Below are 16,123 nucleotides of genomic sequence, written 5' to 3' on the forward strand. Positions count from 1 at the left end.
TGTGATATATATATATATATATATATATATATATATATATATATATATATATATATATATATATATATATATATATATTTATATATATATATAAAACAAATACTGAATGGTATCACTTATATGTGGAATCATTAAAAAAAAAAGTTGAACTTGTAGAAACAGAGTAAATGGTGGCTGCTAGAAGCTGAGAGATTGGGGGAAACAGGAAGAGGTTGGTAAAAGGGTGGAAACTTTCAGTTACAAGATGCATAAGGTCTGAGGATCTATTGTGTAAACTGGTGACTATAGTTGACAATGTGTTGTGTAACTGCAATTTGCTAAGAGAGTAGAACTGGGTTTCTCACCAAGGGGTAAAGAAAAAAAAGAAGAAATACATTAAGATAATGAATGTGTTAATTAAATCAACGGTGGGCCTCCTTTCACAATGTATACGTACATCAAATTATCATGTTATACACTTTAAATACATTACCATTTTATTTGTCAATTATACTTCAATAAAACTGAAAAAAGATTAATGGATTCATATGTAAAGTAAGCCACAAATCATTGAAATGAGTTTTACATTTTCTTCTGAAACTCACCACTACTTGTCACTTGGTTATTGCACTTAAAAGAAACCTGAAACAATTGCCAATGTTGAATCATCCCAATTAATGCAACATGAATGTCTTAGAAAGCTTAATGCCAATTCTGACTTTAAATGAATAGCATCGGATCTAATACACTTCAGCTGATGAGCTCAGTGACCGCCAAGACGCCTCATGTCTACCGACAGGCCATATCGTGCCTAGCTACCCTTTAATCAAAACTTGATTAATAAAAATCATTTCTATTCCTAAGCAATATTAATTTAAATGATTTCTCAGTAGAAGAACTGTTGCCAATTCTTTTCTTTAATGGACTAAGAGATAAATGTGAAAGGAAAAGCACCAGCATTTCAAGATTATGCATTAAGCCTAGATAACTCACCATCCTTAGTGTGAAAAAGCGGGTGTTCAATCTAACGACATTGTTAATTAGAACATGATTGAGGGCTAGGATAGTTCAAAATATAGTCATCACCTTGATAAATCAGACCATCCCTTTACTACCTTCAAAGTTTAAATAATGTTGAATGTTTGGACTCTGAAAGCGCAGGGATACCTAGCTCCATTCTTAATCTAAGTAAACGATTCATGTCCCATGAAACATTTGCTTCTTCATTTTCTACAATTTTTTCACCTACTGAGGTCACATATATCCATTTTTCTTTTTAATACGAATGTGTACATTGTGACCCAAAGTTCAGAGCTGGCAAAAGGTGAGAAGAAATGTTTAGGAATACACTAATCTGGTTTATTTTGTCTATAGATTCAAATAAGAATGGCCAGCATATAGACAGTGCCCACTGAATGTGGGTTTCTATATGAAATCAAGTGTTTGAATAATTTTAAACAGCAGAACATCTAAAATTTATTTATATTTGCCTAAATGGCAAATTTTAGAACCTTACTCAACATTTTGTTTCTTCATTTCAATTTAGCAAACATTTTATAAGGATATGCTGTTTGTATACCATCTGATTTGATGGTACAAATAATATACAAAAGAGTGGATTGATTTTCTAGAGTTTGGAGTCTTTTGATAATCTTACGACTACTATTGATTAAATAATAATGAGATAAAGTGAACCAGGATTTACCTGGGAGGTTAAGAGAATGTCTACCAAGGCATTAAAACAATCTGTGAATAACCGCTTTGTAGTTAATTGAGAAACGACTCTTTCCCTCTCCCACCTAATTAAAATCTTTCTAGACCTGGAACCATGTTTTGCTAAGTCATGTCTATTCCTTCTGCACTTCTGGACAGGTAGGTAAGGCTTCTGGTGACTAGTTTCTTCACGGTGTGGGAGATAACTATTGCCAGATGGAGATCTTCTCTTCCAAGGCTCACCATTTTTCACAATTAATTCTGCAAGAAACATTTTTCTCCTCGAATCATTTGGTTTTCTCCAACACCTAGCTCTGCTTCTCGGCCCTCTGGGGTACTATTTCAAAACATCCAGGTGCTATACCATAAATCTGAAGGACTTTGGACCACAAATGGAAATGATTTGGATTTAAGAGTTAAGTCAAAGATAGGAAGGAACTGCTCCCATAAGGCAGTCATAGAGAGCAGACCTGAATTTGAATTCTGCCTCTGCTGTGTGACTTGGAGTACATCATATTACATCTTTGAGATTCAAGTTTCTCATCTTAATATTTTGATCATGATACTACTTGTCTGCCAGGCTTTGCATGAGAATTAACTGAGGTAAGGCAGGGAAAGTGCTTATCAAAGCATTAGGCATATACTAGGAATTTAACAAATGGCAAATATAAGCAAGTAATATTAATGCATATATATGATATTTGCCATCAGTATTACAATTTCTCTTCCCCTGAATAGTCTCATATATTCTCTGGACCTCAGCCCTTTTACTAATAGGATTTAGAAACATGTAATAAGACAATGTATAGCTAGCATTGAAATAAGAACGTGTAAACTGAAAGCTCATTTAATTGTCTAGGTCATTTCCTGTTGCCAAGCAACCACATGGATTTTTTTCTCCCAGCAACTTACCTATGTAAGGTCACTCTGTCCGTACTGACCACAGGACAGAATACATGTGAAAAAAATCAGTTCATCTGACCACTACTTTGGCTTTGGACATTCCAGGGAACCGGTTTGATTCACGTTTTCAGAGATTTATTGTAACCGACCACGTTTGCTTGGCATGGGGGGGACGTGGTTACTAAACTCAGAGCTCATCAAAGTCACCTGGGGAACTTGACTCCATCCCAGGACATTCTTATTCTGTAAACTTGGGGCTGAGAATCTGTCTTTGCATAAGCTTTCTAGCTGATTCTAATGTTCACTCAGGTTGGGGAATTACAGTCCATACTGTTTTTTGACAATTTTTCAGCTTTCTGTGTGATGTAATCATTTTGTGATGTCAGGGCAGGATAAGCAACACCTAGAAAGCTCTTGACTGTGAGCAAATAAACAACCTCCAGTTACAGCAAGTTTGTTTTCTTCTAGTTTAAAATACATATTTGTGACTAGTCAGGAGCAGAAAAATGTTTTTATTATCCAAATCAAAACACAGCATGAGGTACTTTCCAATAAAATCAACTGTAGATTATACACAAGTCAAAATCACCTGCCTGTTTACTGACTTCAAAATCCTTCTAGGCACCAGGAAAAAAGTTTCATTTAAGATTTTAATCTTTCCATATATTACAGGGTTTCTGTAATGGATTTTGTGCATCTGAAACTAAAAGATTGACAGGTCTGGATATTATAGATTTATTAACCATTGGTTACATGGTCAGAGTTAGTGTGTGAAGCACTTCTACAATATCCTTTAGGCTGGACTAGAATGAACAATTTCTACAAAGCCTGAGGTAGACAAGAGTTAAGGTTACATTAAAAGAGCAAAACTTACGCTTATTTCACTATGATTTTTTTCTAAATAAAAACATACATTGAATATGAAAATATGATGCTGAACTCAAAGGAAAAAATGACACAATTCTGGGAAATTTGAAAGAAGTCTTAAAAATTTATAAACTTAATCCTAACATATGCAGTTTTATCATTTTGAAAGTGGGGGCCTTGGGACCTAGCAAATGTTGGAGCAAATACATTTTTAAAATGAATAATTAAAGGTAAAAATAGTTATCTGAAAATAACCACTATCTAGAGAATATTATACAGACCAGGCAATGTATGCTGATTATATAATAATACAAATTATCTCATTTAATCTTTACAACAACCCTTATATGTAGGTACTGGCATTATGCCCATTTTACAGAAGGGGATAACTGAGATTCAGAAACATTGACTTATTTAATGTCAGCTAATAGGTGGCATCAGTGGGCCTGGTTTTCTCATTCATCTTATTTTGGTTGTCTTAAAAGAAGGATGTTTTCAAATCCTTATCAGGTGTGAAGCCTTCAGAGTAGCAATGGCAATTTATATGTGTAATAATGTGAAAATGACAGGTAATTTGATAAGCCATGGAACTTCCTGGTCACTTGGCTAGGAACTCATCAACATTGCTTATCACCCTGGACCAACTGCCTTTACTGTTCTTTGAGAATCTGGATGGTGGAAGATTTGGGACTGAATCTGAGAAGTGTCCAGCCAACAGGCTGAATCTGGTCTCAGGCTGGCTCCATTCTGCCTCATTTTGCTTTGTGGTGTAAAAACACCACAGCACTATAAAAATGCCAAGGAGAAATATGCTAAAAGGTTGCAAGATAGCAATTCTATTCCATGAAGGTAGAAATCAATTCCACGAAAGGATATGTAAGTTTGTGTATTTTCCGCAGCAGGAGATTTGTGTTTTCCTCCACTGAAATTAAGAGCAGAGTCCAAGAATATCTATGCTTCTAAAACTGAGGCAAGACTTATAGCTGTTTATGACATATTCTGGCACTACTGATTATTCTTCACATTTTGTTTAATTTAATATTATTTCATATTCATTTTAAGACAAAGGTGGGTAGAATCATTTATATTTAATATCATAGAGCAACTTAAGTTTTTCTTTGCTTATAAAGCTCTTGAGAGATTTTTCTCCTGTGAATTTGACCAAAAAGACACCTTTGTCTTAGATTATGACATCAGAAAGATGTTGGTTCATGAGAATTTAAGTTTTATACATTCGGCCTTTATGTTATCTTTATGATTATACTACCAGTTTTGACTGACATAAGTGTTCAATTCAATGAATAATAAGTCTTTGTTATTTATTTTGTGGAATGGATCTTTGAAAGCCAAAATGGCTATTACCTAATTATTTTCAATTCCATGTCAAAATGTGGCTAAATTTATTCTTATGGGGGCATCAGGGGTTTGTTTTAATTTCATGTTTCAATGCCATGTTAAGACTAGATATTAAGAATAAAATCATATACCTTTGGAGTGCAATTTAACAACCTTAATCAGTTTTCAATTTTGTTGAACAAAACCTTCCTACTTCCTTAGGTTAAAAGACAGAGCATGCAAACTTTACTCTAATTCTTAATCCACAGTGTTACTGCAATCAGAATTTTACCTAAGAATGATTATTATTTTCAAAGTTTAAAAATTCACTAAGCCACAAAAGCCACCCATTAGTGACTGAATGGTTTGATGGAGGTGATACAACTTAGGCAAAACTCAGCTACTATACTGGTCACAACTCAAGGCACACGGGTGGAGTGGTCAATTATCTTTCTCAACTCCCCACTCACTGCTGTAATACAATGTCAAAGATTCAGTCTAGGGAGTCTTGTTGATACCTCATCAAAAGTCACACCATGTAGTGCAATGCCAACGATTCAATCTAGAAATGAATGTTCAAGGTAACTCAGACTTCTGTGACTTACCTTGGATGTATACGAATAAGAAGAGAGATTTTAGGCTCAGGTGCTTGGAAGAAAGTATTGCTTTGATAGAAAAGTATGTATCTATGTATCTATATATCTTTGTCTAAACACCTACATCTGTATGTGTCCATAAGGCTGTACATAAATGTGGTTTGGTTTATTCTGTTTATATTTATCTAGGAGACAGATTATGTCTCTCTGATTTACTAAATTCACATTTCCATCCTTATATTCAATTAATTTCCTCTAAAATATTTTACATACACACACAGACACACACACACACACACACAGGTTTTCTTTCTTTACCTGGTGGGGTCCAAGCTACAAATATGGAATAAGGCCCAACTGCTGTGACATTATATGGAGGCTGGATTTCTTCTGGAGTCCACGTAGGTGTATGAACAATGTACCCATCACTAGCACTGCTGCCACCTCCAGTTGTGGCTTCCAACTTATAAATGTATCTATATCAAAAAAATAACACAGGGAACTATAGTCAATACCTTGTAATAGTCTATAATGAAAAAGAATATGAAAAGGAAAAATATATTTCTCTCTCTATATATAATTGAACCACTATGCTGTACACCAGAAACTAACACAACATTGTAAATTGACTATACTTCAATGAAAAATAAATAAAAATAAAAATACAAAATAACAAATTAAAAAGAAGACAGAATTGTGCTAAGGCAATGCACAGGAGAAGTGACCAATGATTGATGGCTTTTCCCCCTATTGCTTGGTCCTAAATTTGTGACAAGTTGCAAATTCTTTGCTCCTTGTCCAGAAATTTACCATAGACCTGTAGTTTTTCTAGCACAGGGAACATTCTCACCAGGCCATCACTATTTCTGCCCCTCTCCCATTTTATTTTTAACCCTCGAATAATTCATTGCTTTTCTTCAAGATTTCAGAAAAGTCTTGAAGTGTGCTGGTGGCTTGTGGAAGATTCAAATTAATCGTCTCCGTTTTTAAATGGGTTAGAGTTCAGGGAAATATGTTTAGAGAAAGATGTTTCTAAATTGATCTGCTACTCTCTACAATAAAACTAAATTGATCTCTACTCTCTGCAATAAAACATCTGTTGATCTAAGATATATTTTATCTCTGCTGAGTAATGAATGGGAATGAATTGCAAATATGTGGAACTTTTTCCCCTTAAACCACTCATGTCTCTATATAGTGTAGCAAGCAGAGAAAACATAGTAACAGAAGAAAAGGTCATTGATGTAAAACAAACCTCTTTAAATCTCTTTTCTTGCTGATTTAGGGATCCATGCTTTTGAAGATAGTTTGATAATTCAAAAACTGTAATGCTTTATGTATTTTATATACTTAAACATTCTCATGTCAGATAGATTATTTATTTACATTTCTAAGGAATTTCTTGTCTTCTGAAGACTATATAATGAGCTAGCACTTGGGTCTTCAGCATCTTTAAGTGATCTCATCATCTATGAAATGACTAATAAATGAGATTAAATAACCAATTAATATTGTTTCAGTTGGAGATGGACTCTTTCTCAACCCTGAAAAATCTAAAAATTCTCACTGTATGACTGGTAAGTTTTCTTTTAGTTCACCTGCTGTTGGACTCCAGGTTTTTATCCGTGAAATTCTGCTCCTCACTGCCACCCAGGAAAACCAAGGTTCCGTTACGACTCAACTGATACTGAGAAATGAGACCATTGGGCTTTTCTGGCGGACTCCAATATAATTCCACTGTCGTAGGATTGATGATAACATGTCGAGGTGTCACCCAAACTCCTGGCAGAAGCAACACAATGAAGTTTTACTGTTAGGGTTAAATAAACACCTTATCAAAAGTCACATCATCATCTCACATACTATGGTATTTTTATCTATTGATAAAAAAAAAAACCTCCTGGTGAGCAGCAAAAAACATTTATTTGCTTTGGAGGTGAAATACAGAATTGGGTATAAATGTATTTTTCAAATATTTTAATTATTATTATTTTTTTTTTGAATTGCCTTTAGAGAGTGAATGTCAGATGAGTGCTGGATAATTTCTCTATCTTGACTGCTACTCTGAGTGCAATCAAGGCCTGGGAGACTCTCCAGGGATTTTCAACTTTGATGCCCATTTACTTGGAATCATATCATAATCTAGCCTTTGTCTGAATTCTCAAGTTCAACGGACAAGCACACTTTGCCTCTGCCTCTCGGACACTTGCTGCTGTGGTTCCTCTTAACCTTCCTCTCTGGCTACTCCTCCCAGCCTCATTTCCTGGCTTCTCTTCCCTTCCTGGACATCAAAACGACGTCGTGCCTCGGAGAACTAGGCTCTCTCATCTCCCGCCTCTTTCCTCTTACCCTTTCCTCTCCTCTTCTTTTCCAACACTCTCTTGTAGATAATCCCCATTTAGTCTCTTTTAAACCTTGTCTATACGTTGAACACTGCCCAATGCATATCTCTATACTAAACCTCTCTCCTGAGCTTCAGACTCACGCGTCCCGCTCTCTGCTTGTCTACTGCCATTTGGATGAATAATTACACATCAAAAACTTCAAATGTCCAAAACAGAACTCTTGGTTTTCTGGTCTGTAATCTATTTGTCTCTCAATCTTACCCAGCTGTTCATTTTCTTAGGCAAAACACACACACACAAATTACCTTTGAGGCTCTTACTTCTCTCACCCGTAAGTGTAACCTACCATCACATGCTGTGTATCTTCACCTCTCCTGATCCAAACTACATCTCTTGCTCATAAACTCCTGTGATGGCCTCTGAACTAGTGTCCATATTTTAAATCTTTAAATCTCTATTTCATTGTAAACTTTACAAAAGCATATAAAGTATATGTAAGCCAGTATAATCTTCACAAAATATACAACCCTTTTGAAATTATCCATATAGTAGACTCCCAGTTCCTTATGATAACCTATATGTGGTCCTACATTTTTCTGGCTCTGGTCTACCTGGCACCTTTCTCTCCATCATTGACAAAGCTCCAGCCACATCAGACTCCTTTCCAGCATCAGAATGCTTCAAGTTCTTTTCCAGCTCAGCTTTTTCACTTCCATTCCCCTGCCTAGAACACTTTTGTTTCTGACACCATGACATTCGCGCATTTTATTCTCCTAGCTCAGTGACCTGTGTAAATACCACCTTCTTAGGAAGGTCTTGTTTAACCACCCTTCCCTGACTATAACTTTCACCCAGTCTAAAGGGATCCCAACCTAGTTCCTCTCAATCATATGCCCTTTTCTATTTCCTCATAACATCATAACATCTTTCTTTGACAGCATCATTATTTTTATGTTACGACTGTGTGGTCTACTTCTTTCTCCTGCTTTAATACAAAGTTAGCTACATGAGGGCAGGGGTCTACTCTGTGTTATTAGTCAACGTATCTTTATGTATAGCACAATGCCTAATAAATACTGAATGAATAAATTTATTGTAAATATGTATCCTGCAAACTACTATGTTAAGTACTCTATGGAATCCGAATGTAACTAAGACATGGCTCATTCTTACAAGGAGCTTATACCCTCTGTATAAAAGGAAAAATGTAGACGCAAACAACTGTAATTCAGGGTCAAACATTCAAGTCCTCTCATAGATGTACAGATACACTGATGGAGAACCCAGCAATGAGAAAGACCAATCCTACCATCTTGTACATTGTCCTCTGGCCATGATCTGAACAGACACTGTAACTCTCTTTTTCAGCTTTTAAAACCTCATTTCAATATTAGGTTCCCCGTAATCAATAGTTTTTGGTTGGTTGTATCTCCTGTGTAAGTTACTCAGTAAAGGGTAAGATGTCAACAATTTTATATGGAAAAAATTTCAGGACATTCAAATGCAATTTATTGAGTAACATTCTGAAAGAGGCACAACAGATTTAAAAATAGCTCAGACTTAATGATTTTCTAAGAACAATTTACTCCCAGGAAGAAAGAAAATAGTTCATTTTGTTCTGAAAGTTCACTCTATGTTAGGTACTTGGACAAATCCACAAATCATAGTATACGTTTTATGCCTGGATCTCTCTGCCAACAACTGTTCCATGACTCAACTGATTAGAGGTCTGATTTAAACATGATATTAATTTGTTGATTTAAGAGATAAAGCATAAAGCTTTAGTCCTGCAGTCTTGTCTTTCTCACCTTGAAGGATGTATTAAAAACCACCAAGGTGCTACAAAGGCTATGGCTTAGCTTCCATTTTGAATCAGTCAATGCAGCTGTGGATACAGAGGCATTAATGAAATAAAATGAAGCAACATTTTGGGGTTGCCTTATGTTCTAAATAAAAGTTGAGTTTTACATTTATATAAGCTGGTGAAAGCTCTGTTCATGTTGTTAATGAACTTGTGCCCATTCATTTGATTTATAAGAAGAAACTGGAATGTCTAAAAACTCATTAGTGCTTACTTGCAAAATGATATGGAGACACTGTTATCTTGGCAGCTGCAAAAAAATCTTCGATAGAATAAGACTACCTTTGGTGAGATGTCTTAATAAGTTCCAAGTGAAGAATCTACATCCTTCTCTGAGCCTGAGCCTCAGGTGGCATCAGAAAACCTGTTCTACATAATGAATGGGCAGAACTGAGGCAGCTCAAGGGAAGGAGATGGATGGTCCTGAGGGAAATTATCTAGAAGTGGGGCGGGGAGCATGTACACTAGCTGAGAGGTACAACAGGGAAAGGTCAGAAGCAAACCTTGGTTGGTCCCTTGACATAATAGCTACAAAAAAAAAAAAAAAAAAAAAAAAAAAAGAACACATTCACTGGATTTGTTTTAACTTTGTCTTCAGTGCCACGCATTATTCCCCAATTTTCATGTCCCTACAAATCTTTATTCCAAGTCAAAAATTGCAACATGTTTTTGTGGATTGGCTTTCCCTTGAAAGCTAGTGAAGGGAACCAGTTTTGTATTGGCTGATGTCAGGAATGCATTGACTTCTGGACTACTGATTATTTGTTAATTTGTTGATTCAATGTTCTACCCAATTTTGTCATTTTTCTGTGTTGGGCACTGTGGGTGGAGGGATAAAGACATATAGTCTTTACCCTTCAAGGAACCTATGGTATCATGGTCAATAAAAATGGGTAAATAACAACTTACAGCCCAGCTTGATAAATGCTCTAAGAAAAGGAAACAGAGTGTGTTATTGGAGCACTTAGGAAGGGTACCCAACACAGGCTGCGAGTGAGACGGGAATGGATGGGAAGGGGAGGGGATCTGAGATTTGCAGAGTGGGAGACATCTGGGCCAAATTTTGAAAACCATGAGAGCTAACTGAGTGAGGATGTAGGGAAGGGCATTCAGGCTGAGGGAATCCCACACGAAGTCCCAGAGATAAGGAAAGCGTGGCAGAAGTACAAGGACCTCGGCGTGACTGCATTACACGGCATGTGGCAAAGACCAAAAGGCCTGACAGACTAGCAGAAGTTAAAACTCGGGGGGTCTACTTTGCTTTTCTAAGAAGATGTGACTTTTTTTTTTTCCTCCTGGAAGGAAACGGGATTTTGGGGGGTGACTAATGTGAGATATGACTATTTTGGCAAAAGGAGATAAAGAACCGGGATGGGGGTATGAGAAAGAGGAGAAATGGCGAGAGGCAGGGAGGCTAGTTAGGAGAATCTGGAGAAATTACAGGCATCTGAACTAAGATAATACCAGAAGGGATGGAAAGAAAGAACAAAGTTTTAAAAATCCTTAGGATTTAAAACTAATAAAATTTTATGAACATTTCATACTATCAACTAAGGAAAAGAGAAGCATTAAGAATGCCACTTCAGGGGTTTAGATGATTAAATGGATGATGGTACTTGAGAGAGGGAAAGAGAAGAAGAGCGAGTTAGGGAGCGGGAGGGAGGTCTTCGGTGCTGAAATACTGAGGCTGAGGTATTGGTAAAACACCTACATATAAACAACTAGCAGACTGGTAGATACACTGGCCTTAAATCTGAGTGTAGCCTTTGGGAAAGCTCTAGAAATTGGGAGCGCTCAGCCTTCATGAGGAATTCCAGCCAGTGGTGGAGAATTCCACGGGAGACTGTGGAGTTACGAGGGCAAGGAGCAGAGGAAGAGTCTGAAGGAACAGCAGCAGTTAGAAGAAGGGAAGAAGATGGGGAACCTGAGGAAGACTGGTCTTTTCCTGCAGCTTTTTTCATATGATCAACGCTGCAGGAAAGCATGGCTGCAATTTTGCATGACTGAATTCTAAAAGGAATGAATGAGAGCGTCCTGGCCTGGTGGTAATTCTGAAAACAGCAATAACCCATTTCAAGCTCTTCCCACGGTTTGGCTATGGGTGCACCATGCTCCAGGGGGATAAAATTGCAGACAATTAGCTTTAACTTATCAGTGAGGTCGTAATCAGCTTTAACTTTCTTTTTTCTTCCTACTGAAAATGAAATAAATGAGAAGAGCTCAGGGTGGCGATGAACAAATGCTTCTTTGAATTCCCTCCACCTTCAAACTGTCTAATTCACTCAGCTAGGCCTTTTAAAATTAGTTATATTTGGGTTATTAATTTAAAATGATATAATATGTTTATTTCCACTTCAGCAAAACAATAGAACTTAGTGTTACTGCCAGTTTGTCCCCTTACAACCCCCAAGTTAAGCACTCAGACTCCATTTATTCCTCAAACAAGTTATTCACAACTGGCACTTACACAGCCAGAAAATGGATTCTAAATCCACGTCTGTTCTGCCGTGGAAAGCCCATTTAGTTTACTGTTTCTTTGCACAGTTATTTGTGTTAAAGGAAAGGTGCATAAAGTTAAAAAAAGAAATCAAGTAAAACATTTCTCATCTCACTCTCCCCTGCATTATTGAAAGCTATAATTTTTAAGTCGTGAAATCTGAACTCTTTTAAGAAATACTGTTTTTGGAAAAAGTGAGACTATAGAGGCATATTTTCTAAGAATTTAAATACATGGATTGGATGAGTAAACTGGAGAGACCCTGTTATTTTATCCGGCTTGAGTTTCAGCCAAAACCGGTTGATAGATCCTTTAGAAATTATCCATTATCATCAAAGTATCCATTTGATAGTTTACCTTTCCAAAAAATCTACTGCTGGTTTCTTCCTTTCAAAGGAACACTAAGCTTTTTGACATGAAACATTCTTTATATAGAAAACATCATTAGTGAATTCCTGGTGAGGAGCCATATGCCCCATATGTGGAATTTTCCATTTTATTCCCCATTTACTGGTAGGAAGTTCAGGTCTAATATTCTGAGGTACAACAACCCCCTTCATTAGAAGAGTAATGGACAAGCAGTCCAGGACTCTCCGATGTTAATTAACATTATATTTCCATTCAGAAACTTATTTAAGCCTCTGTTTCCACACACAGAAAACAGGCAGGTAATAAAGATTAACAAAATAATTAGTTGATCACTAGCAAACTTCTGAGCATATTTTTCTCCAAAAAGTGAATGGTAACTACCCATCCCAGTTTCCAACTGATGGGTAACTAGTGTTATCAGTTGGGTGTGTATGCTTCCAGAATCTTTCCTGTGCATTAATTTATTTATCTATAGAAATGAATATTGCTTCCTATGTGTTTTTTATCTGTAAAATGCCATCCATGAACGTAGTTCTATAACTTCTACTTTATATGTACAGATCTCCTCATTCCTTTCAATGGATGCATGGAATTCCATAGCGTGAATACACCTAAATTTATTTAGCAGTTCCCCCATTTAGACATTTAGATTGCTTCCAGTATTTTGCCATTAAAGAAACAACAGCAAAACAATGTTTCAAGAAGCATCCGGATACATGCCTCCTTGTGCAATTGTGGAAGGGTTACTTTCTGGCATAGACACAGAAAGAGAAACTATGTCATGGGGAACCAATGTTTTAAATTCAGTAGATGTTGCCAATTTGCCTTCCAAGGTGATGGTCCCACTTTACATGCCCTCAAGCTGTGTTTGATGGTATATCTCCTCCCGCTGTTCATTTCAAAAATCCTTATTCCTCGTGGTCCATCTCAGAAGTCATCTGCTCCATAAAATCTTTCTTGGTATCCATGATGGACTCCCTCCTTAGAGTAACCTGAGCATTCTGTTCATTTGCCCTTCCCTAACATCATCTTTAAGATTCTCTCTCTTCATATCGACTTGGTAACTTGTCCTATCACTTCTGCTTGATGGGAAGTTCTTCAGGACAGTGAATATTTTAATCAGCTTCAGCAGGGAGCATGGTGCTTGTTATATTTTAGCTGCCCTGAAAGTATTTAAAATTTTTTGAGGAATTTCAGATCCAAGTATATAATAATTTTTTTTCCATGGGAAACCACATGTAAAAGTTTAAGGAATTGAAAGCAAACTGCCTTGGGAGGCTTATAGTTTAACCAAACTTGAAAAATGGGAACTTAGAATATTATTTTATTTTGGACCTTTAAGACTTTATTCCTTCTTCCTTGTTTGTTATGAAAGAGTTTAGAGTTCACATCAAAATACTGTATGAAAACTTCTCCCCAATCAGGGGTATTTTTTAATTACCTTGAGGGGCTGCCTGCAGTGTCTGACCTAGAAAAGGCTCACTCGATGTGCACCCAGCAGATGTACAAGCTGCAAGTGTGAAGCTGTAGTTGGTGTATGGCTGGAGACCTAGAAAGAGCAAACAAGAAATAGAGTACATCTTGAGAGGATTATTTATTATCAGTTAAGCACCAGAGGTAACATGCAGAGTTGTAGATGTGATATCCAAAAATTTTAAGAGCAGAAAGCACTCTCTCATGGAGATAGGAACTTTATAAGCAGCTCAGTATTGCTGGAAATTTCATTTATCACTGATGAAAGAATAAACTCTCAGCCTCAGAAGAGATCTTAAAATTCATGTAATCCATCCACCCATCTTTGCCTTGATTGCCCTGTGCCAGGTGTCACTGAAGAGGCTCTCCTGCCTAGGTGACCGGAGTATTCCATCGCCCAAACAGCCCGTCCCGTCTCTAGAGTTTTTATTTGGTTTCAAAGTCCTTCCTTCTATTGTGGTGAACTCCTTCTATTACTTCCACCCGTAGGGACTTCTAGAACAAATCTCATTTCTTTTCCACATGACAGTTCTTCAAATATTTGAAGACAGTTATCAACTCCCCCCTGAGTCTTGTCATCTCCAGGCTAAGCATCCCAGTTTCTGCAACTGCTTATGTGAACAGGGGCATAAAAAACAAAAAAGAAGGTTAGATTCAACATTTTAAGCTTATATTCAGCTCATATTAACACCAACTAACTTTTTTTTAAATAACTTTTCATTTCTTCATCACACGTGTCCACACTGCACCAGCTCACACTTACTTTGGCAGTTTTTTGGGGGTGAAGTTGCTTTTGTCTTTACACGTAGATTAAACATACTTTGATGTGGGGATAGTGCTTACTGCATCTTTTGTATTCGGAACATGATACAGCATAGTAATTGCTCAGTAAGTTCTCAGGGGGGAAAATGGCAATCCACTTGCAACAGAAGTTACATGTCATTAGACTACATGGCTCCATGGCCAGGGACCTTGGACAAGTTACTTAGCTTCACTGTGTGCCTTGATCTACTGATCTGTAAAACAGGAGTCCTCACATCTAACTTCTAAGGCTGCTGGAAAGATGAGATGGGTCACTAAGAGAAGTACTTGATTTTAGCAGAAGCAACCTTAAGATTCAGCAGCACTCAGCAAGAAGTATATGGAGGCTAATATTTTTTGCCTTGATTCTTGGGAAAATTCAAAACTTAACATTTTTAAAAAAATAGAACTTGGTCTCTATGTCAAATAATTTGGCCAAGTTATAACATGGATCCAATAATTATTATACTTATTTTTCATGAGTTTTGAACTACATTGTCACGTTTTTGTTCTTTTGGTGTGGTGACTCTTCCCAGAGACAGTCATGTGTCACTCTGTCACTTTATGCAGATCTGCTCAAATGCTACATTTTAAAAGATTCTGACCACTCTATCTACATATGACAACCAGCACTTTGTATCACCTCAAATTACTTTCTTCTTTCATAGCCTTCAACATTATCTGATGTTTTATTATACTTCCATTTTATTTATGTCTCCCCTTATATGATGTAAGCTCTAAAAGAGCAAGGACTTTGTTTTGCCCACAACTGTATCCTTTGACTAGTGACAGGCACAAAGTAGGTGCTTGTTAAGTGAATGAACAAATTAATTAACTTGGAGCAGTAGTCTGGGTTCTCTGCGAAAGCCGTCATGTTCTGTAGCTGGAGCTGCTCCAGGATTCAGCTTCAAAGCTCTTTGTATTCCCTTATCAATTTAATGATAAGATATGGATACTTATTTGATTATAATCTTCTATTTGGTTGCTATGGAGGATTTACATAATTTTGATATTTACCTGATTTAGAGATGAGGACTATGATGAAAGATCTAAGCCACATCCAAGCCTTGTATGTTTGATAAAAGCTTATGGGAAAAATGCTAAAGATTATAAAATATAGAGCTCAAGAGAAAATGGAAGGAAATACCCAAGGATGAAGGTCAGGGACTGCAGTGGCTGATTTAGCCTGACAACACCCCTTCCTTTATTTCCATTCTGAAAAAGGGGGTCTTGATCCTTGCAACACCATTTTACCTGAGTATCTTACTTTCTCACTTAGAATGTAAGCCCTTTGAGAGTAAGGATGGTATTGCTGAGTGGTTTTTTTTTTATTATTATTATTTCATAATAGTGCCCATTTGACGTGTTCAAGGTTTGTTAAGTA

General features: G+C 36.7%; 1 protein-coding gene across 1 annotated transcript in view; it reads right to left on the reverse strand.

Moving 5' to 3' along the window:
- USH2A (usherin) overlaps positions 1-16,123 on the reverse strand; it is a 642,834-nt gene that overhangs the window by 103,009 nt on the left and 523,702 nt on the right. The window contains exons 55-57 of the mRNA XM_074351610.1: positions 13,907-14,014; positions 6,992-7,175; positions 5,712-5,869 (exon numbers count right to left, since the gene is read on the reverse strand). Coding sequence (XP_074207711.1) covers positions 5,712-5,869; positions 6,992-7,175; positions 13,907-14,014 — 450 coding nt within the window. The remainder of the gene's footprint in view (positions 1-5,711; positions 5,870-6,991; positions 7,176-13,906; positions 14,015-16,123) is intronic.

Source organism: Camelus bactrianus, chromosome 23 (genome assembly GCF_048773025.1).
Source record: "Camelus bactrianus isolate YW-2024 breed Bactrian camel chromosome 23, ASM4877302v1, whole genome shotgun sequence".
Lineage (NCBI taxonomy): Eukaryota > Metazoa > Chordata > Mammalia > Artiodactyla > Camelidae > Camelus > Camelus bactrianus.